General features: G+C 51.2%; 1 protein-coding gene across 7 annotated transcripts in view; it reads left to right on the top strand.

The window, feature by feature from the left end:
* The window catches only part of LOC146363625 (semaphorin-6D-like), a 111,857-nt gene that overhangs the window by 80,358 nt on the left and 4,560 nt on the right, over positions 1-26,939 (top strand). For all 7 annotated transcript variants that reach the window (XM_084918748.1, XM_084918745.1, XM_084918744.1 and 4 more), the window contains 8 exons: positions 1-18; positions 1,651-1,824; positions 1,898-2,038; positions 2,961-3,038; positions 9,957-10,015; positions 12,143-12,196; positions 25,731-25,981; positions 26,363-26,494. The exon at positions 1-18 is cut by the window's left edge and continues 138 nt beyond it. In XM_084918748.1, coding sequence (XP_084774874.1) covers positions 1-18; positions 1,651-1,824; positions 1,898-2,038; positions 2,961-3,038; positions 9,957-10,015; positions 12,143-12,196; positions 25,731-25,981; positions 26,363-26,494 — 907 coding nt within the window. The remainder of the gene's footprint in view (positions 19-1,650; positions 1,825-1,897; positions 2,039-2,960; positions 3,039-9,956; positions 10,016-12,142; positions 12,197-25,730; positions 25,982-26,362; positions 26,495-26,939) is intronic.

Genomic DNA, 26,939 nt, shown 5'->3' with positions numbered 1-26,939 from the left:
CACCAGGACGTCCAGCAGGTAACAGCAATCGTTCAAATCCCAGAAGTGCTCTGATTGGTCAAATCGTATTGAGCTTCACTTCAGGGAACGATCACAGCCAGAGCTCAGGTTACCATGCCGACTCGCGTTCCTGATGCAGGTGGAAGCTGATGTGTGAAAGTGTTTCAGTAAACCTCTGTTAACGCTTCAGCTGTGTTGGAGGCATCGTGTGGTCACGGTGAGTCCAGTCCTGGTCCTCAAAGCTCAGCTGTGTTTTTGGCCGTAAATGGAGCCTGCGAGCTCATTCTGGCTGGTTTCCTCATCTCTTTTACCAAAATTCTGAATTCTGTTGCTGCTGATGTTTTATTCTTAGTTTTTCTTATTTGTATTTGAGGTGAACTGGTGATTAATAAAGTCTGTTCGAGTCTTCTATTGTATTCTATCACACGACGCAACAGGAAAGTGATCTGCAGCGTTGAATGACCGCGCCGGTGAACTGTGGCGCCGTCACGAGCTCCCTCACTGTTGAGATGAGTTTAGGAGTCACGGCAGCTCTTATCGCCTCCACCGTCCCCACACAACGCCTGGAGGATAATCATCAGCTCTGATTAGTCGCCGGCTCACAGGAATTTCTCGCTCTGTGGCGGCTCTGAAAGTCTCTGACCTTTTCAATCTGCTTCTGCGGGTTTCAAATGAGTTTCTGATGGATTGTAACTATCACTCTGGAATAGGAATCAGGCTCTTCTGCGTATGAATTAGCCTTTGCTCCACAACGCTCCAAGCTTTCACATACCTTTGTGACTTTGTGATTCAGTAACAGGTAAAAACAGAAAGGAACCCTCCGTGGTTAAATCGAGGTCCCCAGAGGATGTTTCATGTCTTTATCCACTCCAATAATTTTCATTCACACTGATGCTTGACAGGCTTGAGCTTTATCCCGACCATATATGAAACCTAAAAGGTTCCACTTCCTTTGACTGAGGACAGGGGAACCTTGCTGTGTTCCCTGCCTCTGATGGACGTCCTGCACTGAGAAGAAACCATCTGTGTTTCCTTATTTTTATGTTTTCTTTCACCGTTTGGTCACGTTTGAATTAAAGCGTCCTGGTATAGAGAATATTTCTCTGTCTGACTAATACTCAGCGTCTGAAGGAATGCAAACACAGTTAATATGCTCAAACCTTTTCTATAAACACCAAAGAAACACATACAAAATAAAAAATAGTGAGAAATTCATTTCAAGAACAAGATCCCGGATTAGCCCCCAATTGTGTCAGAGAGGAGGAGCTGTGTGAAGCTGTGAGGCAAAGATGGCACTTTATTGTTGTTATTGTTGCACATCCCTGCTGCATGGTTTGAACTGTTTTAATAGCAGCAGGATGAAAAGTGTTCACGGACTGTGTCAGTAAACAAAATCTGCCTATTTTTAAAGCAGTTATACCAAAAATGTGTTTTTAATTTAATATATCACCCAGTCACGGCAGAAATACTGTGTCAGTGATGAGAAGCAGCCCAAACCCTGAACCTCACCCTGGGTAGGGTCATGGTCAGGGAATGAAAGGCTGTCGTCCTCACACCCTCGCTCAGAATCACAAGCTCATCAGAGTAAAGAAAAACTGTGTCTGAATTCCCTCCGCAGAGAAAAGATTTCATCTTCTGTCTTCCTCGTAGGTCCAAGTTGACCCAGATTGTGGTGGATGTCTCTGCCGGGCCTTTCAAGGACCGGACGGTGATGTTCCTGGGCTCAGACGATGGGCGGGTCTTGAAGGTTTTGGCCAGCACCCATCCAAATGACAGCTTTGGATCCAAACTGCTGGAGGACATCGACGTCTACAACCCGTCCAAGTAAGACGTGCTTCTGAGGACGGGCGAATCCTCCTGTTCCTCTGTTTAACCGACTGTCTCTGTTTGTGCTCAGGTGCAACGTTCAGGGTCAGGAGGACAGGAGGGTTCTGGGCCTGGAGCTCGATAAGGACCATCACGCCTTGTTTGTGGCTTTCAGCAGCTGTGTGATCAGAGTGCCGCTCAGCCGCTGCGCCCAACATGGAGCCTGCAAAAAGTACGAAATCTCAGACTTGCTGCGAGTCTGGTTTTATTTCATTGGTTTGGATTTCAGCTGGCCTGAAACGGCCTCACTCTGATAACTCTGAAACATCCAGAGACATTAGAGCTGAGGTACGAAGCTTCATTTGGAAACATGGTGAATATTTCAGCGAGTGCTCGAGACAACGGAGACGAGCCCAATCAGTTAAACACGGAGGAGAAGACGACGAAGAGATGGAGCTCGCTCCTAAATTGGAGCCCATTCATCACTGTGTACACACACACACCCACACACACACACACACGCTCTGGGTCTTTGTAATTACTGAGCAGGATCAATGAGTGCCAGCTCGTGTGATGTGTGAACACAGCTGCAGCGTACGGAGGCTCCCACCAGCTGTCTCCATCATGGAGACGCTAACAAAGATGTTCCACTCTCCTCCTCCTCCTCCTCCTCCTTCTCCTTCTTTTAGGTGACGTGGTCTCCTCCAACAGTTCACAGATCTGGAAGATGAGCAGATCTGAAGGTGTTTGCTGAAAGACTTTCCTAAAGGTTTAGGACAGGGGTGTCCAACTCCAGGCCTCGAGGACCGGTGTCCTGCAGGTTTTAGATCTTACCCTGGGTCAACACACCTGAATCAAATGATTAGTTCATTGCCAGGCCTCTGGAGAACTTCAAGACATGTTGAGGAGGTCATTTATCCATTTAAATCAGCTGCGATGGATCAAGGACACATCTAAAACCTGCAGGACACCGGGCCTCGAGTCCTGGAGTTCCCTACCCGTGCTTTAGGGGATCATTAGCCGGCGACGTTTGAAGCTCTCCCTGCTGCTCTGCAGGTGTTCTCAGAGCGTGCTGGGAGACTCGTCTGACCGTGACTGAGTGATGAGGAAGAGCCCAAACTCTAACTGCTCCTCTTCCTCTCCTCCCTCTGCAGAGCCTGCCTGGCCTCTCGTGACCCATACTGTATCTGGCTTCGGACCGGGAGCTGCGCCAACGTTGCGCCGGGTTTCAAGTACGTATTATTTCCTGTTTCTGTGTCTGTGCCGCTCTATCTCTTCCTTTTCTTTGCTCCGCCTCCTTTCAGCCTCCATCAATCCGATGGCTAATAAAGCTCTGATGGCTCGGGCCGTATTTCTGCCCGCCTAGTACATCACGGATGTCGCCTCTCCGCCAGAGAGAGGACGGCGGGGAAACGTGGCGGGGAAACGTGGCGCCTGCACCGTGTTCGTGTAAATCTGTGCCTGTAACAGTTGTCAGGAGTCGAGCTGCTCGTTGTCTCAGAGAAATCAGGTGATTTACTCCGTCAGCTACGCTTCCCTCAAACACTTCTGTTTCACCTCATCGCACAGGTGAAACAGGAAGCGTGTTGACCTTTGAACCAGTGACAGCCTCTCAGGCTCACAATGAAGCTGCTGTAGTTCCTCTGATGACCAGCAGAGGCTCTCATGAACACGTTTGCAGGCCTCTAAGAAAACTGGTTTGGTCTATGGTGAGGGGCGTGGCCTCTGTGACTGACAGGTGGATGGTGACACAGGTGGCTCGTGTTGGTGCTGTTAGAGCCCGTTGGAGCATTTGTGGTAATCTGACCAATCACACGGCTGCTGTGAGGTTGCTGTGCTACCAGAGGCGGAGCTCCAGGTCTGCTGAATGAACTTTGAGGGTTGTGATTGGATGATACTCACAGGTATCTGTGTGTGTTTGCTGGAGCCTCGTGGTGAAAAATGTTTTCTTGCTTCTGTTAGAAACCATCATCCCAGCGCCAAGGTGATGTTGTCCATCTTTCATATACAGTCTGAGTGTTTACTGTGACGTCATCATCGTTAAACCAAAGACCGAGTCGGTCCTCTGCTCTCTGTCAGCTGCCTGTCGACATTCCCAGGTGAAACGTTTCAGGAAGCTCGTTCAGCCCCAAACAAACCGGCTCAGCGCTGAGAGGTCAGCAGGCTCCTCGAGAGAGCGCAGAGGCGTGAGTCTGCGCCGTGAACACGTTTCACCTCCGATCAGAGAGGCTGACGCTGATCTCTGCGGCGTCTGAGGCGTCGGGCTGAAGCACAAACTGCAGCATCCATGTGAGTCCCCGCGGCACTGTGGACGGCCACGAAAAACGCCCGTTTGAGACGCCGCGTGAAACGCTGAGGGAGAATCTGTGATTTGAGAGCTGCCTCGGCCAATCCCTGTCCAGCAGCAAAAACACTGTAAATGGAAGACGGCAAGCCTGTTTACCAGCTTTAACCATCTCAGCCTAAAAACACACACACACTCAGCGGTGTGTTCATCTCCTAATCAATAGGTCCACAGTGTCAGGTAGCTCGCGCCCACTCCACAGCTCTTCAGGGCCATCGATCGATCGATCTGTGGACGCGGCGTCGGTTAGTCCGCCGGGTCCGCAGATCGATCTGATGTTGTTTTCATACGCTGGTCGGGGGAGGGGTGTTTCAGCCACTGTAATATCATCAGCTGGGGTCCTCTTGACTGCAGGAACGAGCCGCAGACGGCAGGCGAGAGAACGATCACAGGAAGTAAGTGGAAACATCCCAAACTGTGAAACTGGAGCTCTTGGAGGAATCCTCCAGCTTCAGCGTGTGCTTGTGTCTCATTTTCATTCAAGGACATAAAATCAGACACTTTGTGTCCTTTGAACTTATCTGCGCCTGTGGAGAAACGAGTCGTCAAACGGAGCTTTTCAAAATAAAGCTGTGTTCAGTGAATGATGTGAGGATGAAAGCATGTAAAGATGAAGCTCTGGTCGGATCAGTCTGAGCAAACATCTGGTCTGCACATGTGGAATAACTCAGATATTTCCTGCAGAAACACTGAAAATATCTTGAGTCAGTTTACGCACGACGAACGCAGCACGGCGCGGTTACAGTCTGCACGCTTTCCTAACACGCCTCATTGTGTACTTTCTTTTTCTCTGGAAGTGTCAGGGATTAGCTGGAAACGCCGATGCTAATTTTTCCCTTCACAGTCATTTGAGTGTGTGCTCTGTAGCACCGAGCCTTTCTCTCTTTATCACGAGGAATATTTGTTTCCTGTGAGTGTGTGCCGTCTGCAGGGACCTCTGCTTCGCTCCAAGCACACTTCATAAGAAAGGCTCGAGTCAGGAAGCCGCCCGCCTGGGAGCAAAACCCGGCAGGGTGTTTGCACTCCGCCATGCTTCCTCCAGCTCGTCCTGCGGCTGGTTTGTTTACATCCATGCAAACGTGCAGACGGGCTCGATGTGTTTCAAGTGTACGACATCAGCTCATCATTTAACCTAAAATCACTTTATCTGAGCTTTATTCAGCACAGCATACGAGGTGTCATGTTACAGTGTGATGTGACGAGGCTCACAAGCGTGTTGCCTCTGCACATACATGAGTGTAGGTTGGTCTCCACATTAAACACGTGTGTGCACATCAGAGGGCGCTCTGCAGCTTCCCTGCTGGCAGCACACAAACACACTGATCAGCTGATCCGAGCGGAGACACTTGTTGTGACGGTCACCTGCACACAGCAGGGGTTCAGGAAATGTTCATGTCTCAGAGAAGAAAACAGTGATTTTTGAATCGTCCATAATCGGTGTTATTGATCAAATATCAGCCTGATCTATCTGCTTAGCCGTCGCCGTGCAGACTCGTTGCCTAGCTGCGCCTCACTGTGGTCCGCTCACACGCTCGGCGTCCTGAGCTGTCACACCGCAGACGCTGCAGGTGGTTATTTATGATGACCATCATAGAGCTGACAGGAAATGATGGCGTCCTGCTCAGATGGCGGTGATGACGGAGGTGCAAACAGATGGTTTCAGTGTTTAGAGGAAGTCACACAGATGATCTCCACCACAGCAGCGTGAACGACACAGCGGGCGTTGCCATGCAGACGGAGCAGAGAGGAGGATTTAAATGGACCGGGTGAGATAAAAAGGAAGCGAGGAAGGAAACGGAGAGCAAGGCGAAGCTGTGATGCAAGAGGTGGAAAGAAGGAAGATGAGAGAGGAGCAGCAGCACAAAGACAGAGGAAGAGATCTGTGTCAGGAAGACGTGCAGCCGGGTTTGTCGGAGAGATTCACGGCGCTCTGACTCAGCACTTTGGTCCGCTCGCCGCAGCTTTTATGGGGCTCGTCTTGTTTAAAGTCGGGGATGGATATCCGTGGAGGACCACAGCGCTGACTCTGTGCTGACGACGGTGTTTTATAGGATGTTTAAAACGTCTTCCTGACGCGTCGTCAGCGAGGCGTTCACGTGCAGTCAGAAATGTGGACGCTGAGCGTTGTTTCCTGGAGGATCAGAGAAAGAGTTTGGGTGCTGAGTCGTTCCACTCGCCTGTTTTTGTCTCATTATTTTCTCACTGCTCTGCTGAAACTGAAGCTGATGTTTTGGACGTCTCATTGAAACCGAAGCACGCAGAAACCTCTGCAGCCTGAAGCCGGCACACCTGCCGGAGGCTGAGCTGCAGCTTCTGCTCTCAGAGGTGTTACTGCAGAGCTGAAGGAGTTTCAGCTCCTCAAACTTCTGCTGAAAAGTAACAGATTCCCTCCGGGGACAAGAAGGGATGAGGGAAGAGGAAGTTTAGCAGCTTATATAACTCCATGTGAAGACAGAAAATGGAGAAGCAGCTGCAGAATACTAAAAAAGGACAGCAGGAGGAGGCAGGCAGAGAGCCAGCTACCTGAAAACATCCGTGTGGTTTAAAATCCAAACTGAACTCGCTCTCAGAGTCGGCCATGTTCACGCCGCTCCACCCTCCTCCCGTGTCAATGAGACGATCGATGAAGCATCAGTGACCCTCACAGGTCTGCTCACTTTACTGTAACAACAACTGATGAGGTCATAAAGCGACAGCAGCTGGAACAGCTGGCTGGGTCGCTCCGGTGGGTGATTAACGTTGCTCCTGCAGTCTGTCTGCATGTCTTATCAAGCAGCACGGCGTGTGGCCTCACACTGACACTCTGGCCTCCTCACGGCCCAAACACCTGGAGCAGACACACCTGAGCGGGTCCAGGGTTCAGTCCTGATGGTTCCACCATCGCTCTGGTCGGCATCGCGGTGCCTACTGGAGGACCGTTCATCAATGACGGGCAGCGGTGGGCGGGGCCGGCGGTACAGGCGAGCGTGAAATTGCGCTGGAACCAAATATTTATTAAAGCCAGCAGTGTTTCCGTCCTGGGCGTGAATGTAACAGCGATGCTGTGAAAGCGCCTACGTACACATTTGTGTTCTTCAGCCGCACATGCCCGACCTGCCTCCACGCCATCAGCACCAAAACGCCATTCAGCATCAGCGGCGTTTTCTGGCTGACTGACGGAGTCTATTTCCATCCCCTCCTCCTCCTCCGAGGCGCGCCCCTCTGCGTGAGCGAGGCGTTCAGGTGCCTGAACACGGCTGGGATTTATAGCGACCTCCTCCTGTTCTCGCTCCTCACTTACAGCTCAGCCCACGCTGGTGGAAGCTGGAGCGAGCGCGGGGGTGGCAGAGCGAGCGCGGGGGCGCGAAATGAAAACACTCGCAGAGGTAAATATAGAGCGACGAGGAAGCGAGAGCAAAACGCTTCATAATAAATTCAGTTTAACGAATGTTCTGCAGCGCCCGCTCCTCCATAATTCATCCAACTTTTTTGGGTGGTGTGGTTTTATCTCTCTGGCGTGCAGACGGTCTGAGCAGGGAGGGAGAGTGTGCTCGCTGTGTACACAGGAAGCTCTGCAGACACGCTCCCACGTGTGACGGCTTACAGGGGACTGCTCGGGCAGTGGGTCTGTGTGGCTGAGCTTCAGTGTTCAGAGGTGTTCCATCGAGGTCCATCGCGCCCCAGCTCGGCTGAATCGTTCGACGGTATCTTCGCGCCTGAGGTGCCGGCGCCGTCCTTCCCTCTCAGATGTAGTAAGAAGAGGAACACAGGTGTCAGAGGTCACAGCGTGGACAGCACGTTTTACAGCGACGTGTTTTAGAGGCCTGCAGGTGTGTGCAGGTGACGCGTGAGGAGAACTCGGAGCCCTCGGGTGGTGTCAGGCCGCATCCATCACCTGCTGGTCGATCTCCCGTGAACACACTGACACCGGGTGGAGGAGGCGGTCTCCGTCTCAGCTCTTTCCTGTAGCGTTCTGGGATATGGAGTGCAGTCTTCTTCATGTGCTCCCCTTTGTTCCTCTCTCTGACACACCTGGGCAATAATAATGTTGTCACATGGTTTGTGGTGACGCGTTCGGTTCGTTTAAGGTTTGGGAAGCATGGAAAACGTGCGCACGCGTGTCTGAGCGCCTCAGGAAACTGGCTGTGTTCCCTCTGTGGCTGTTGTGACGGCGTTGCATGTTTGGTCACATGTTGTTGTAAACAGTGAACATTCATCCAAATGCCTCTTTTTGTGTATTTGTCAGTAAGTGATGAATCCATCAGACACAAAGCGGAGGAAGAGAGTAAGACAGCCAGCAGCTGCCGGACAGCTGCCAACCAGCAGGCGTGTTGGAAACACGCGTGCCAGATGAACTCGGGTGTGGGCTCGGCGCGATCGGGCTGATGGATGCTTCTGTCACAGATCGCAGCGGCGTGGCAAACCCAGCAGCTTTGTGGGCAAAGATTCCAACACCTGGAAACTCGGCTCCGTCTTCCTGTCGATGCTGGCTCGCTTTTCTTGTTGTTTGGAAGAAAAGCTTTGAGCGCCGGACGCTGGGAGAGCGGCTCGGTAATAACTGCTGACAGATTTCAGATTTCCTGGTGAGCGTTTGAAGATGGCCCGTCTGTCCGACTGCCGTTAACATCAAGATTAAACCTGTTCTTGTCCACACCTTCACCTGAGGCCTTTGAAGCTCAGGGTCACCTCCACGTGCACAGATGTGGAAGTCGGGCGTCCGTTGGTGATTTAGCTGTGCGTGTTTGAGCGGCGCAGATCAGCTGAGGGGACGCTCACACGGCTGGTAGTGAGTCACAGCAGCAGGCAGAACAGCTGCTGAAAGCGGGTCGTACGTTCCGGCTTGGATACGTGTCCCAGCTTTCCTCTCAGCATCGTCTCCATGGTGATCATTCCTGCTGCCACCATCGTGACCCTCCCGAGCGATTGCTGTGGACGACCTTAGTCCTCGTGCTGAGGCCGATCCGGTCTCACAGTCAGAGGAGCGTAGGACGCACACGGATGGTGTAAAGGCGGTGACATCATGGACCTGTGCGTGCGTGAAGGCGTGACACATGTCGTAGTTTCAGGTTATTACCTTTGATCCCCGACTGAGAAGAAGTCAGTAAAAGCTGCTGATGGCCCGGGCGGAGGCTCTGAAACCGCACAGGTGACGGAGACGCTCTCCTGGGATTCCTCAGACGTGTCGGTGATGCGGACAGCTGGGAGGAATGCACGCCGCGTTGATTGGACTGGGAATGTTGGGAAACTCACTCCTGTGTTAATGTGTTTTATCTTTCTACCAGCCCACTGGTGTTTGTGTGGCGGCGGTACTCGCTCCACTTTTTTGTCCCGTGTGGCTGTGAAATCCTGATTTGTTGCCTCTTTAAAAATGGATTTGAAGGTCAGGTGGAGGCGCTGGTGGTGATGGAGTCAGAGACGGTAAACAGCAGGGACAAAACGGCGAGCAGGAGACGCCGAGCGGAAAGTAAATGACTTCATTTACAGCAGCTGCAGCGAGGCTCACACGCCACGCTTTACTGATACTGTGTGTGTGTGTGCGCCTGTGTGCGCCTGTGTGCGTGTGTTTCATGGTCACTTCTTGTCCCCGTCTGTCTTCGGGCTGGACGACCTTCCTCCCTTTAATTGGACGAGCTCCTGTGGCCTTCGCACGGAGCCGTGTGCTGCAGATGAACCATGTGACAAAATCTGATTAAATGTTGTCCCAGGCCGTCACCTGTCACTGATTAAGCTCCCCGGCAACAGTAACCAGCAGCGCCGCGTCTGGTTTTGTTCGATGTTTCACCGTCCTGATTGTCGTCTCCTCCCTCTCCTTGTTCCGTGTCTGCAGGGCGGGGTTTGAGCAGGATATCGAGGGCGACCACTCGTTTCATCCGGACAGCTGCCGCGGTGAGATAAACCTGCAGGTTACACCCACAGTGCTGCACCCACAGTGCTGCACCCACAGTGCGCACGATAACAGCTGTATGCGTGTTTGTGTGGACAGAGGGTCCTGCTTACCTGCACGGTTACACCAGACTGGTTCTATAGAAGGTCCCCAACTCAGACACTGCAATGATCCCTACAAACATCCATCTATCTATTCATCCATTCATCCATCCATCTATTCATCCATTCATCCATCTACTCATCCATCCATCCATCCATCTATTCATCCATCCATTCATCCATCCATCTATTCATCCATTCATCCATCTACTCATCCATCCATCCATCTATTCATCCATTCATCCATCCATCCATCCATCCATCTATTCATCCATCCATCCATCCATCCATCCATCTATTCATCCATCCATCCATTCATCCATCCATCTATTCATCCATTCATCCATCTACTCATCCATCCATCCATCTATTCATCTATTCATCCATCCATCTATTCATCCATTCATCCATCTACTCATCCATCCATCCATCTATTCATCCATTCATCCATCCATCTATTCATCTATTCATCCATCCATCTATTCATCCATTCATCTATTCATCCATCCATCCATTCATCCATCCATCTATTCATCCATTCATCCATCCATCCATCCATCCATCTATTCATCCATCCATCCATCCATCCATCCATCTATTCATCCATCCATCCATCCATCTATTCATCCATCCATCCATCCATCTATTCATCCATCCATCTATTCATCCATCATCCATCCATCTATTCATCCATCCATCCATCCATCCATCCATCCATCCATCCATCCATCTATTCATCCATCCATCCATCCATCTATTCATCCATCCATCCATCCATCTATTCATCTATTCATCCATCCATCTATTCATCCATTCATCCATCTATTCATCCATCCATCCATCTATTCATCCATTCATCCATCCATCTATTCATCTATTCATCCATCCATCTATTCATCCATTCATCTATTCATCCATCCATCCATTCATCCATCCATCTATTCATCCATCCATCTATTCATCCATTCATCTATTCATCCATCCATCCATTCATCCATCCATCTATTCATCCATCCATCTATTCATCCATTCATCCATCTTTTCATCCATTCATCCATCCATCTACTCATCCATCCATCTATTCATCCATTCATCCATCCATCTATTCATCCATTCATCCATCCATCTACTCATCCATCCATCTATTCATCCATTCATCCATCCATCTATTCATCCATCCATCTATTCATCCATTCATCCATCTACTCATCCATCCATCCATCCATCCATCTATTCATCCATTCATCCATTCATCCATCCATCTATTCATCCATCCATCCATCCATCTATTCATCCATTCATCCATCTATTCATCCATCCATCTATTCATCCATCCATCCATCCATCTATTCATCCATTCATCCATCTATTCATCCATCCATCCATCCATTCATCCATCTATTCATCCATACATACATCCTTTCTTTATCTATAATCCATCTTTCACCCACCTGTCCACACACACACATACACACACACGCACACACACAGATACATACATACACACGCGCACACACACACATAGATACATACATACACACACACACACATAGATACATACATACACACACGCACACAGACATAGATACATACATACGCACACACACATAGATACATACATACACACACGCACACACACATAGATACACACACACACACAGATACATGCACACACACACACATACACAGATACATACACACACACACACACATACACACATACATTATCTCTAATCCATCAGCTCAGCTCCTGTCACCAGGTCTGATGAGAGGGGTCTGGGTTGAACTTTCAAAATAAGAGCAGCAGCACTGTAAGTAGAAATCTGCTATGAGTGGCATGGCTTTGTTCAGTTCACTGCAAAAAAAGAGTTACCATGGCAACCTGCCCAAGTAAGGTCCATGTGTGACCATATGTCAAAGCAACAAACAGGAAGTGTGACACTCAGGTCTATGCACAAACACAGAGAGGTACAGGAAGTGAAGTGGAGAATAAATGAGATGAATCTGTTTTATTTTGAATCTGTGCAGCTGACGTGTTGGCTACGACACGGAACCAGGAGTCCACCGCCGACTCCGCCTACGGTAAGAAACCTTTCTTCTTCTGTTGTTAGTGTTGATCAGAGGGCTGTGGGTCCTCACAGTGACCGTATAAACATGACCTTTTGTCACCTACATATGCAAACGGATTAAAGGTGTGTGTAAGGACAGGCCACAGGCCACAATATGAGCAAATACGTCCTGTTACCTTCTGCTTCTGACGCTAATGAAGGTCCAAGCACTGGATGACTTTAAGATTATTCAGACGGGAGTTTGAGTTAAAAAGTCTGTCAGCGAGCGTGGAACCTGGAGGACATGCAGTGAACGTCGTCATCTCCACTGCTAACGAGCTCCGGCTCGACCATTGACGTACAGTAGCTCGTCGCGCGGTTTGACATCATTACCCTCGCTAGTTCCCAGCCCCACAGATCAAACGCAGCTGCCTGCTCTGTATTCAGGCTGCAGCTCGCCTGCTACCTGCCTGTCAGGAGTCCTGCTGGGAAGCCGGCCGGCATATTGTCATTCAGACCGCCGGCAGACCCACGCAGTGAATCCATTAAGGCTCTGGGAGCTGCATTACTGTGATTAAAGCCGGAGAGGGGACAGGCGTGCACGTCGCTGATAGGCGCTCTACTTGACATCAGCCGACTTGGTCTTTCAGGAGTGCGTCGAGTGTTCTCAAGAGGCGGCGGCGCGTCAGCAGCCACAATAGCAGTGATGAAATGGAGGAAGGTGAACGGAGCGGGTCACCGTGCTGCGAAGGCGATGGTGAATCAGGAGGAAGTGAGGAGATGAAGGAGCGCATAGTAAAACATCACAGACGTAATCAGGTCTGACAGGCCGGCTGAGCTCCTGTAGGCCACGCCCTGTAAGTGACTGCAAGCCACTTTGGAGCCCACCTCCACCCCAGCTGCGCTCATGATGTCACTGTTTGATGGCTGTGATATGTGACTGAGTTATCACCTGCGTGTGTGTGTGTGCATGAAGCTGATATTAACATGTATGAGCCATGTGTGAGTCTCCAGTGTGAACTTTTCCTCGTTCACGCGTCAGCCTCGGCGTGTCCTGTTTGTCGAGTGAAGCTGTGTTTGACATCAGGACCCTCGAGTGTGACGAGCAGCATGTGAAACGTCTGTTTTTCTGAGCTGCATCCATGTGTGTGATGTTTGTGCACGCAGCAGTGCGAGCGTGATGCTGTGTGCACGCCGGCTGCGCTCAGGTGTTTGTGCACTTCAGCTCCGCCCCTCATTTGCCTCCTAAATCGGTGAAACGGCAGCAGGAAGCGAGCATAAAGCCGCAGCCTGCAGTCATGTACACGCCGGGTTAGAGAACAAAGACTTCCCCGTAATCAATACCCGTGTGCAGGCGATTAGCCCCGACTGATTGAAATGATTGCAGACGTAGCAGATGCGAAGCAGCGGGGACGCTCCGACGTGCTCGCAGGGATGCGTCTCCTGACTCGAGCTAATTGTATCGTGATTAACTCTCCTTTCAGTTTCAGGGTTTATTGATGCCTGCGGGGATCGCACCGCAGCTCGATAAAGATGCAGGGTGACTCTTTCCGTGCTCGCCGCCGCGCCCGTTTTTCACACTCAGTGTGGAGCTCTGATTGTAAGAGAGCTGCTGCTGCTGCCCTGGTGGCCTGATAGCAGGCACCTCCTTCATAATGGCGTCTGAGCCATTAACTTCCTGGTGTCGGGCAGCCGGGCGTGAAGGACTCAGACAACAATGAATGAGTGATGTTTGAGCACACGTTCATCCACAGCGCCACGCTAGAGTGGCTGTCGTTACTGTAATGACATCGTTTTGCAGGGAACGGTTCCCATAACGACGTTTTCTCTGCAAATTGGTTCTTTAATGCCGTGCGACGCAGCCCCGTGGACTCGCTGTGGACTCGCTGCACTGAGATTGGCCTCATGCAGCACTGCGCTCTTTTTATTAGAGGAGCGCCCTTGTTCTGGGAATCCATCCTACCTGACAAACCATCCTACCCGTTGTTTCTGCGCATGCGCACAACACGAAATGAAGTGCCAAACCATCCTACCTTTGTGAATGTGAACTAGAAGCATACTTTAACGGCTAAAATGAAGTGGCAAACCGTCCAGGCTTTATGAATGTGAGCTACAAGCACACTCTGATGGGCAAAGTTAAGTGGCAAACCGTCATACCTACTTAAATTGTGCTGGAATTGCTCTGTGACAGCAGAAATGTGCATAAACTACTTACAGTAGGACGTTTTGTCAGAACACCGGCGCTGTGAGTCGTGCAGACGCCGGTGCTTCCTGGGTGACGTGACTGCGGTTTGTGCGCGTTACTGATCGTAGGACGGCCGATCCAGGAAATGAAGTTTGTGCTGTTAGCGTGGGTCCGACAGACCGGGCTCCGGTCGGCGCTCACACACCTGTCAGGCCGACAGGCGTCACGGATGATGATGTAAAACCACGAGAACGATCATCAAACTTCTCAGCTGCTGGTTTGTGATGTCAGTTTGTCCTGCTGACGGGACACGCGTGAGCTCGTCCTCACTGAGAAGCGAGCGCCGCGATCGGCCGGGGACCCAAGCGGTCTGAGGGGGTTTGTGCTGCCGCGGGGAGGAGATGGCGTCCGGCGTTCTTCCATCTTTTTAATGACATGAAAGTGAGCGCTGACATTTAAAGGACGCTCGCAGCTCTGACCTGTTCAGTGTCTTATGGTGACATTTGTTTGAAGGTTTTCTCAGTGATATCTCAGAATCACTTCTCTGATCCTCCAACTGCATCAGTGGCTCCCAACAAAGACTGTATATAAAAGATGGAGGCTCACCTGCAGCTCTAACACCTGCTTCCTGGCTCCTCCCTGTATCTGAAACCTCGCAATACGCCCCCATCAAGCTGCGCCTGTAGCATGTCAGCTTCTTAGGACGGGATGGACGAACAGTACTCACAGTATTCGGGTACTCAGTACTCACAGTACTCACAGTACTCACAGTAACCCCAAATTGCTCTCCGATGCATCCAGCGGAGTATGAATGTGGGTGAATGCACAAGTTGTGTAAAGCACTTTGAGTGCTCAGAAGAGTAGAAAAGCGCTTTATAAGAACCAGTCCATTTACCATTTACTCAGGTACTCAGTACTCACAGTACTCGCACTTCTCTCAGTACTCAGTACTCACAGTACTCTACCTGGTGCTGTGAGTTTCTTCAGCAGTCTGTCTCTGTGAGATCCGCAGAGCTCGCGGCGCTCACCTTAACCTGTTGCAGCGCTTAGAACAGCTGATCATGTGACACCTGTTAGCAGGGGCGGGGCCTCGAGCCGCGGCACTGAAGTCAACCAGCTGCTGTTATTGAACCATCAAACCTGCAGAGTGCAGTCTGCTCAGGGGTCACATTCATATCACCATAGCAACGCTGTTAGTGATCACACACACTTTCAGCCTGCATCACTGCTGTAGCTCACAGGAGCGTGGGAGGTTGTTGTTATTGGGAGCTGCTGTTACTGTGTGTGTGTGTGTGTGTGTGTGTGGTGGGGGGGGTGCACCTCCCCGCCGGCGAGCCGCAAGGTTTACGAGGACGCTCTGAGACGTGTGACCTGTAGTTTAGCTGCAGACTTTGTTGTGCGTGTCGTGTTGCAGCTCAGGACGGCGTGAACGAGCACCGCCTTTATCTCTGTGGTAGAAAGCAGTAGCCTCGCCGCACGCCCTCCAGAAGAGACGACGTCCTAATTACAGTGTGTGCGCCGACGACACCGAGCGTGTGATTACAGCGGCGCGCTGACGGCTCCAGCGCACAAAAACAAAAGCGTGCGTGTTGCCTAAAGTGTGAAGTGTGTGTGATCATGTGTTTGCCAAATGCTTTGGCGAGAGCGTTTGCATCTCAGAGTGTGTGTGTGAGAGCAGGAAAAAGAGCCGTCACAGTGTGTTAAAGTGCTTTTTAATGAGCTGGAGCTCTTACAAATGGACTGAGCGTGTCGTGTGGCTCACGCTGAAAAGGCGGGGATGAGAGCTGTTAGGAAGCAGCCAGAAGCTGTTGTGTTGACGCTAATTGTCTTCGTTTTCTCCGACTGAAAGCAGCTTCGCTGGACAGATTTCAGGCGGCCGTTTGTTGCTAACGAGCGCCCGCCTTCTTCAAGTGATGGCGCTGATAGCTTTGACGCTCTCTGCTCTCAGAACAGGAAGTGACAGGGAGAGTGAGACAGGGGGTGAGCTCTGTGTGTGATGGTGCTGGGTGTCTCCACCCTGCAGTGGCTCTGGTGCTTAGACATGGTCACAGGTGAGGGGAGGAGCAGAGTGTGAAGGTGACAGCGTCACCTAGACCAGCCCTCGCCCCAAAAACGTATGCTGGAGTTTTCCTCCCCACTGTCGCCAAGCGCTTGCTGGCCTGTTATGGTGCAATTGTTGGGGTTTCCCTGTGTTATTCCAGGGGCTCTACCTTATAGTACAAAGCAGCCTGAGGCAGGCGTCATCATGGAGAAGTGATGGTCAGAGCCTGAGAGTGTGTTAATGAGGTGAACTGTGTCACAGCGGGGGACACGGTTGCACAGGGGGACACAGTGGGGACACAGCGGGGACACAGTGGGACACAGTGGGGACACAGGGAGACACAGTGGGACACAGGGAGACACAGCGGGACACAGGGAGACACAGTGGGACACAGTGGGGACACAGCGGGGACACAGGGAGACACAGCGGGACACAGGGAGACACAGTGGTGGGACACAGTGGGGACACAGGGGGACACAGCGGGGATACAGGGGGACACAGCGGAGACACAGCGGGGATACAGCGGGTACACAGGGAGACACAGCGGGGGACACAGGGGGACACAGCGGGGACACAGGGAGACACAGCGGGGATAGAGCAGGTACAGCAGGGGACACAGTGGGGCACAGGGGGGCACAGGGGGACACAGCGGGGATACAGGGAGACAGCGGGGACACAGCGGGACACAGTGGGGACACAGGTGGGACACAGCGGGGACACAGTGGGACACGGGGACACAGGGAGACACAGTGGGGACACAGCGGGGACACAGTGGGACACAGGGAGACACAGGTGGGACACAGCGGGGACACAGGGAGACACAGGGGGACACAGCGGGGACACAGGGAGACACAGTGGGACACAGTGGGGACACAGCGAGACACAGCGGGGCACAGGGAGACAGCGGGGACACAGTGGGGACACAGCGGGTACACAGGGAGACACAGCAGAGGACAGGGGAGTGGGCACCTCAGTGTGTGTGTGTATGCACCTATAATGACTTCGTGAGGATGCCTCCATCACAGATCTTTTGGATTTTGAGACATGATGCTGAGGTTGGCTAAAGGTGAGAATGAAACATGAGTTCAGGTGAATGTAGGACACTTTGAAGTGCTGATGACTCGTCTGTGTTTCTCTTCTTCAAACTTCAAAAAGCTGTTTGACTTTGGCAGCAACGAGTCAGCAACGAGGGGCTTCATTAGAAGGTCCTCACAAACATGCCAGTACAAACACCTGTGTGTGTGTGTGTGTGTTTGCTGCTGTCTCTTTGCTGACCTTCCCTCATCAGTCTTGATTGACTCAACCAATCTGCAGTCTCTTCACGGCGCACACACACACACACACACACACACACACACAGTGAGACACCCACATAGATTGATCTGGTCGATGAAAACACAATATGGAGCTCAGTGGGAATCAATCAACAACAAGAAGCACACAGCCGGAGGTGTTTCACACCGTCAGGTGTGTGTCCGTGTGTGTACACGGTACGTGTTGTGTACATATAAGCTCATATATATCTTGTGTATACAAAGTGCAGGTCTCTGGCGTCACTGGGCGGATGGATACGTGATGTCTCCACAGTTCACCCAAACAGGCGAGCTGCGTCGGGTTCGACGGCGCCCTTGGGCGTGTGTGCTGCTGTTTCTGAGGCAGGCACAAAGCCAATGTCTCTAAATGTTCCCCGTGGGTCGTCTGACCTCTGAGCGTGGTGCCGGGAGGGGCCAGCTGTTTACCTCTGTGCAGGTGTGAGGAAGATGATGCTCGGCGCTAAGCTAACAGAGACGGGGAGGAGACGTGAAGCTCCCTGCCGAGCTGAGCAGGAGAACGCAGCGTGGGGACTGAAGACAGCGTTTTATGTTGTTTCCCGCACATGAAGGAAAGCAGCTGTTTAATACGTCAGCTGAGAAACCGGAAGCGTGGCGAGCTTCATACGTGTCTGATGACAACGGTGGACGTCATCAGGGTAACGTAATGAGTGAGGGCAGCTTCAGACCTGAAAGTGTGACGGAGTGTAGAGGACGCACACATACTCCACAAAGGAAATGGACTCACGTGTCCTGACAAAGATGCCATTAAATGCCACTAAAGGCTTGAGCGTACTCAGTGCTGCCTGCATCATCACTCCGTCACCGTGGCTACTTTCATGTTGCTGTGGCAGCAGCTGCTGATGGCGAGCGTTGTGTCAGAGCGCACTCAGAGGTTTGTTTCCCGTAAGTCGAGCTGCTGAACGATGCATCAAAAAATAGCAGCAGCTGAAAATCCAATCAAAACTGGAGCTCAAAGGAAGCTGTGAGCCCACAGCCTGACTCTGTGAACATGACCTTGTAGTACCATATCACCCTATCAGAGCACTTCGCTCTCGCTCTGCAGGCCTACTTGTTGTTCCTAGAGTATTTAAAAGTAGAATGGGAGGCAGAGCCTTCAGCTTCTGTGGAACCAGCTTCCAGTTTGGATTCAGGAGACACTATCTCTACTTTTAAGATTTCCTTTTTGCTAAAGCATGTAGTTAGGGCTGGACCAGGTGACCCTGTATCCTCCCTGTTGCCAGGTGCTGTCGAGGACGCTGCTGTTGTGATGCTTTAGTAATAAAGTTGGATTGAACGGTCGCTGAGCTGCTCGGCTGCAGCTGCTCGGCTGCAGCTGCTCGGCTGCAGCTGCTCGGCTGCAGCTGCTCGGCTGCAGCTGCGGTTTCACTTTCTTTAATGACAGAGACGATCCCAAATCCAGGAAGTTTACTGACGTCATAAAAACTGTTGCTGAGATGTTTTCTCTCATTTTACAAGCTGAAGGTTCATATTCAGACCTTTAAACACCTGAAATTCTGCATGTGGCTCTGCGATGGTCAGCACCACAGAGGCCACGACAGGTCAGTCCATCACCATCATCATCATCAGGGCCTAATGTGGTGCTTTACCCCACTCGCATGGACGGATCCAGAACAGCGTCCAATGGGAGCGCGTTTCTCCCGTCTGCAGAGCGACATCAGAGCCGATCACAGGGACGCACAAGCTTTCTGGAGTAAAATAAAAAATGAAATGTGCGGCTTCTATTTGGGAAACAGAAAGCTGCAGCCAGCTCGTCCACACGTACCTGAGAGCAGCTGAGATCATTTACAGTCTGAACATGATCCTGAGGTCCAGCTAGAGCCGTGTGCTGGCGCCCTCTACAGGCCGTGCTGCTGTAGGCCCTGTCGATTTCAGGTGTTGGTTAAACACGAAGGATCCTCCCAGTTTCACTTCCTCAGCAGGTACTACGCCATCATTGTTATTCACCACACACCTGACACACACACGCTGTAGGAGTGTGTCAGGTGTGAAGTATCTGACCTTTGCAGTCAGCAGGTTTGTGTGTGTTTCAGTGGCAAAGCAAAAAATTCAAACTTGACAAGGTCTCTCCTCTCTTCCTGTCTCCTCTCTCCTCTCTTCCTGTCTCCTCTCTCCTCTCTTCCTGTCTCCTCTCTCCTCTCTTCCTGTCTCCTCTCTCCTCTCTTCCTGTCTCCTCTCTTCCTCTCTCCTCTTTCCTCCTTCATCTGCACTCTCTCTCTCCCCCCTTTAATCCATGTCTGTCATTGCTCGCTCTGTCTCTCCTTCATCGCCCTCCTCGCTGCTCCCTCCTCAGCCTCTGTCACTGGTGTCTGGCTCAGTGTGAATACCAATGGAGAATGAGTGGGCGAGAGAGCAGCAGAGGCAGAGAGAGAGCATGCTAATAGGGCAGAAGTTTCTGGAGCTTGACTCCCGCGTTTGGCTCGTCCGCCTCGGCCTTAGCGCCGCCGCTCACGCCTTCTGAGGAGGAGCGAGAGATGTGCGAGGCGTCTGCACTGAAGCACAGTCAGCCATCAGAGTAGCAGAAGCTCGACTGTTTTCTCAGAGGTCTAAAACGACATTTATCTGCCGTCTTTGTCACCGCGCAGGAAGTCGTGGAAAAATGATTTGGCGTGAGCTCCGGGGAGACGCGATGGCGTGATAACTCTGCAGCTGTGAGCGTTTGTTCTCGGCGTACGACACGGCATCGTGTCTCTGCGGTCGACTCGGAGGATCGAGGAGAAACTGGGGTGTGGTTAAATGTGTGGTCGCTTCTCGCCTCATCACCGGATGACTTCATGAAGCACGCACACCAGCTCCTCCATAACTACACACTGAGCTGCGGCTCTGCGCTGACCTTTGTCCCCGTTCTTACCAAACGGCGTGACCTCGTCCTGACCACAGAAACTCGACCTCGGGTAGTTTGAGACGTTCTGGCTGGTATTGTAGTTACTGCGAGTCTCTGTGTGTGTAGACGACGTGCACAACCACACACACACAGACTGAAAACACAGGCAGGAAAAAGGGTGTTTTGGTGAAATCCAAAAGCATTTAACACATAAGCTACAGCTACATCCTCTGACACCACCTTACATCCACCTGTAACTCAGTCTTCAGCCCGTGTGACCTCACTGAGTCACATGATGACAGACTGGGTCACTGACTCTTAGGACCTCCCCCTCTGGGGTGAGACAGCTGCAGTGCAGATGTTTCAGACGTGGAGGTGCCGCTGCGTGTCAGTGTCGCGCGTCCCTAAAGCCAGACTTCCTCTCTTGGCGGCCGGTACGCCACAGCGATGCACCCCGGGCTCTGACGTCCTCACACTCAGGTCACACATCCGTCTGCGTGTCGGCGTGCCGTCAGTCGTGCAGTTAATCTTCTTCCTTACAGAAGTGTTTTTAATCATCGGTGCGACGGCTTCGTGCTGAATCTGCTTAGAGTGGCTCATTTGTTTGATTGATTTCACTTGATTTTCTGGGACAGGAAGAGCTCGTGTATTGATCTGAGCTGCAAAGAGGAGACAGAGGAGCGAGCAGAGGAGTATGAGGAGAGAGATGGAGAGATGGAGGGAGGCATAAAGCCGTATGAGGCACACAGATAAAAGGACGCAGAGAGGGAAAAGCTGAAGTTTCAGAGTGAAAGAAAAGAGCAAACAGTGACAGAAGAAGCGAGAAGACTGCACCCAGAAGATTTCACCCGCCACGCCACAAAGTTGTTTTTCCAATCCAGGCTGACAGCAGAGAGGGAGGAACTTTGAAAGTGACGGAGCAGAGAGAGACAGAAACAAAGAGCGAGGGCAGAGAATGAAACACTTCTGTGTCGGGCTGTAATTAGCATAATATTTTTCTCTGTGCGTCTCCATCATCCTATTTATATCTGTCAGAGCGAAGGACGGAGATGAAAGAGTGCAAATAACGAACATGAAATCGTGGCTGTTAGACACAGGGGAGTGTGTGCGTGTGTGTGTCTGTGTGTGTGTGTGTGCGTGTGTGTGTCTGTGTGTGTGTGTGTGTGTGTGTGTGTGTGTGTGTGTGTGTGTGTGTGTCTGTGTGTGTGTGTGTCTGTGTGTGTGTGTGTGCGTGTGTGTGTCTGTGTGTGTGTGTGTGTGTGTGTGTGTCTGTGTGTGTGTGTGTGCGTGTGTGTGTCTGTGTGTGTGTGTGCGTGCGTGTGTGTGTCTGTGCGTGTGTGTGTGTGTGTGTGTTAATCCTGGCTGGACGTGTAATGACTGTTCGCTCTATTTCAACAGTATTTTGCATAAAAGACAAATTTGTTCCGTGGTGTCTCGTATCAAAGTGAAGCCTCGGAGGCCCCGGGGCGATGCTGGCTTTGAGGTTAGAGATGGTTGCCAGTTCGAGTCCCACGCCAGCGGGGAATGGGAATAAACCCCTCCCCCCTGACGACCAGCAGTGCAGGGCGTGAAATTAGCTTTTTGTTTCTGGGGGTATATTTGGCCCTTTGATCGGGTTTTCGGGGACGAGCAGCTCCTTCTGAGCGACTGAGACGAGCTATGAAATAATAAGAGGGAGCGAGCGGCGCCTAAAAGCAGCACGCCGCCTAAATGTGATGCATCGAGCTGCAGCAGCTCCTGGTAATGAGGCGCTAAGGTGGGAGTCTACGGGTGGGACCCAGAAACAAGCTAGCTTGCATGCTAGTTCCAGCGTAAATCCGTTTTTACTGCAGCTGCTGTCGGACGCTTACCTGCCGACGGCCAGGTGAACAGCTCAGTATCATAACACCTGTGCTGGATTACAGGGGTGACGCAGACCCACAGATATCAGCTGTTTGACGATATCACAGCGTTAGCATCGATAACAGCTGATGCATGAACATAAAGTGAGGTAGAGAATGCTACAAGTGTCCACTAGAGGGCGCTCTGCAGCTGACCCGTTGACTGCGACAGGTGAACGGGATCATTTTTCAGGTGACTGTTTGTGTTTGGTGTGTCAGACGTTTACATCGCCAAACATCGCTGAGAGAAACGGCCATCCTGCTCAACCTCAGCCGCTCCTCACATGTCAAACTCCATCAGCGCTCCGGAGGGTATCCCCCTAAACGCTCCTGATACGTCCTTGAAATGAAAACGTTCCCTCCTGATCCTGCTGCAAAAAGAGGTTTACCGCCACGTTTCCATTCGCCCGCTAACATCTGCTTTATTGAAACAATCCATCAGCGCGTAAACAGGACGGCTTCGTTCGCTTCAGCAGAACAAATAAAGGCTGAAGTGGAAGCGTGTAAAATCATCCCTGAGCCTCGGAGACCTTTCCTGCCACCAGTCAGCAGCTGAAGGCGTTCGGAGCAAGCACCGAGAGCGTCCGCGAGGTAAATCAACCTGTCAGTCAGCCGGTCTGCGGCGCGCGGCGCTCTGAATGTGAAGCAGGATGGCGGTAATGAAACACGCTGCTCGATCAGGAGGAAACGCAGGCCGAGGCAAACAAAAGTCACAGCTTTCATCTGTGGAAGCGTTTAATCATTCACACTGCTGCAGAAAAACGCTGTCACTTAAAACAGGAAGAATCAGGTCTGACATGACCTCACTTCCTCTGACTGCCACAAGATGTCGCTCCAATAAAACTGAATGATTTAGAGGGTTTGTGCCCTTCCTCTGATATTTCATTGCCCCTGTTTTTCGCGCTGACGCTACTTCCAGCCTGATCTCACACAGACCGCTCCACCATCGTGATGAAGCTTGACCTTTGACCTTCAGACTCGTGGATTGAGCTTTCCCTGTGATCGGTGCAGGCCGATTGAGTTTCAATAGTAGTAGTCTGCAGGTACGTTCAAAGGCAGTAATCAGATTACCAGGAGCAGGTGCACAGCAGCTCTCTCCACACTGACACCAGGTCATGAACGTGTCACAGGTCAAAGGTGAGTTGCAGTCGTTTTAATTCATTACGATTACCCAGCAGGTCATGCTTGTGGAACGGTGGCCTCTGCTGGTGAGTGTGGTTACTGCAGTTTCATGAGTGCATGCTGTGACTCACAGGAATGACACAAATATCAGTTTCCACAAAGTTTGCTGCCTCAGTGTTTCCACATCTTTGTGTCTGATGTTTCTGTGATGTATTAAAGTTTCAAAGGCTTTTATTGACAATTACATCACGCAAAGAGTCAGTGTTTGCAGTGTCGGCCCTTCTGTTTCCAGACCTCTGTCAGTCAACGTCTGGACCAAACCCTGACTGATGGTGATCCATTCTTACATAATCAATGCTCCGAGTTTGTCACAATTAGCAGGCTTTTGTTTGTCCACCTGCCTCTTGAGGATTGGCCACTGTGCTCCATGATGCTGGAAAAGTCTGTTGTTCGCCAAACTGTTCTTGGATGGTTGGATGAAGGTGCTGTGGGAGGATGTTTTGGTCACATTCTTTATTCATGGCTGTGTTTTTTGGCAAAATTGTGAGTGAGCCCACTCCCGTGGATGAGAAGCAGCCCACACATGAACGTCTCAGGATCTTTACTGTTGAGACAGGACTGATGGTAGCGCTCACCTTTTGTTCTGCGGACCATTCCAGATGCCCCGAACATCAGAAAGAGCGTGACTTTACCCCAGTCCTCAGCCGCCGCTGTACTTTATACGACTCTCAGTCTGACCCTGGTGGGTTTTTGGAGAGAAGTGGAAGTTCATAAAAGTGACAGTTATGTGTATACATGCTTTATTTGACGAGTGCAGACAGCACGACACATCACAAACATGTGTGCAGAACCAGAAACACGTCATACTTCAAACACACGTGTGAGACAAACCCGTGCAGCACCGACTAGGGGTGGGGGAAAAAATCGATACTGTGTAGTATCGTGATATTTTGTTTGCTAATAATGTATCGATACAGGGACAGCAGAAATCGATATTTTGTTACAAAAAAGGTTTTGTGCTCTGACTTCAGAGCATGTTGATCCTTTTTCTGAGCAAGAATCCTGACATTCCTTCACTCTCCAAATGTGTTTAACTTGTTTTATGGCAGCAATAAACATGACAGTTTACTTATTTTAATTTAAGACATGTTTTATTTTAATTAAGTTTAAAACTTTTTTTATTTAATGTAAAATTATATTTTGTTTTAATTTACTTTCAAATTCTTCAGTTGCTGAATGGGCTGCATAGTTTTCATAAATTGCATAGTTCAGAATAGCTATAATTGTACCAGATGGTTGCATTCAGTTAAGTTGGACTAGACTGTAATACAAACCGTTCAGTTTGTCAACAATAAAACTGACTGAAATGAGAGAAAGACTGAGTCTGAGACTTTGATATTAGATAAAATGAATATTGATAAAGTTTACCTTTATGTACAGAATCTGAATATCGCAAAATATTTTAAAAAATTGCAATAATATCGTATCGTGGGATGTGTGGTGATTCCCACCTCTAGCACCGACCGTGTGTATGTGTTTGTACCATGTTTGCATATCTTTGTGGGGACCAGCAGCCCGTATGGGGACAAAGTGATCGTCCCCACAAGAAACAGTTATGTTGTGATAGGCGTCCATATTTCATGGTTAGGGAAACAGCTGGGGAGGGTTATGTTAATGAGATGTCCCCACAAGGACATGAAAACACAACTGTGTGTGTGTGCGTGTGTGTGTGTGTGTGCACAGACTGATGAGTCACTGTATCTGAGAGGCTGATGTGTGGACCTGATGAGGCGCTGCTGAGCGATGCTCTCTCTTTCATCTCCCCCCCCCCCCCCCCCCCCCCCCATACTCCCCCCCACCTCAGATCTCACCTTCCTAACGTCCTTCCCTGCTCTTCCTCTCCTCCCCCATCATCCTGTTTCCTTACCTGTGAACCTCCTCATTAAGTCCAATCCTCGTCTCTGTCTCTCACCCTCTCTCTCTGCCCCCCCTCACCTTACTCTCACCTCTCCTCCATCTGTCCCCCCCCCTCCCCCGTCAGCTCCCCTTCATCAAACTGAGCCAAAGCAGCCTGCAGGAACTTGCTGCATGTGACACACACACACACAGTGTTAGTGCTGGAGAAGCCAGGAAGACTTGAGGTGTTACGCTCAGGTGGAAACATGACTTCTCCTGTGTCTTCCAGGCGTGCGGCGCCCTCCGGACATGGACCAGCGTGCCGGTGCTAACGTGCATTACACGCTGCTGATCGCCTGCGTGCTGGTGGCCTTCTTCCTGGGCGCCATCTTGTCGGGTTTCCTGGTGTCATGCTACTGCGGCGGCAGCGCCGCCCACCGGGCTCGGAGGCTGGGGAAGGACCCGGAGGCGTCGCTGCCTCACGCCCTGTCGCTGCGATCCCTCGCCAAGCTCAACGGGCTGCTGGACGGACAGCCCAAGGTGAGCGAGACGAGGAAACGGATTCATCAGAGCTCACCTGAGCCCTGCAGCTGAAACACGTCTGCGAGCTGAGAGGCAGCGGTGTTAATATTCAGCCCCTCCTCCTCCCCCGGGGGTCAGACTTAATAAGCCTCACTTCAGTCTTTTATTCGCTCATTACTATCGAGCGTTTCATTAGGAACTCCATCCTCTGTCCACATGTCCCTGAGCAGGAAACTGAATCTCTGAGCTGACCTCTGACCCTCTGCTCAAATGTATATTTATACAAGTTCCTCATTGTTCTCCGTGGCTCCTCCCACTGAAGGGTCATCCTGTGCTTTAGAGATGAAACGGCAGGCAAAGATAACGATCGCAGCTTTTCTTCTTCTTCTCTTCCTCCAGGAGGACAAACTGGACGTGTCCACCCCGAAGATGTACAGCTCCTTCATCCCCAACGGCCGGGCCGAGCATCACCTCCACAGCCCCATGCACCAGGGCCTCCCGCTGGGCGACCCCGAGCTCAGCCTGTCCCAGGTAGGAAGCGAATCTGTCCAATCAGAGTTTGTCTGTGTGAGCGATGGAGGATGGAGCGGACTGCAGGCACACACCTTGGACGTGTAATCGATCACATTTACACGCCGCAGCCATTTAATGCTAACATTAAAGATGTTACATGTGTTTTATTTTGAAATTTCGCTGCAGGCCGGTCTTCTCACCCAGTCTCCCTTCCTGTGGACGATCCCGATCTCCGCTGAGCCAGACCGCAGCCGGAGCGTCACTCCGACCCATGGAGCACGACGCTCCGGCTGCGGTCCGACTCGCCGGAGACGTGTCTGCTTCTGCATGAAGTTTCCACCGAGGTTGCTGCACACATGCGGCTCTCAGACACTGATGTAACTCAGCTGGGTTTAACACATAAGTGCTTAAAGCTTTGCACACAGCGCCCTCTCCTGTCAGCACGCAGCGTGACGTGAGCGCT

Source organism: Perissodus microlepis, chromosome 22 (genome assembly GCF_051167445.1).
Source record: "Perissodus microlepis isolate ML-2025 ecotype Zambia chromosome 22, ASM5116744v1, whole genome shotgun sequence".
Taxonomy (NCBI): domain Eukaryota; kingdom Metazoa; phylum Chordata; class Actinopteri; order Cichliformes; family Cichlidae; genus Perissodus; species Perissodus microlepis.
The sequence above is the reverse complement of the archived record's forward strand: the minus strand, read 5'-3'. Positions and strand labels throughout refer to the sequence as shown.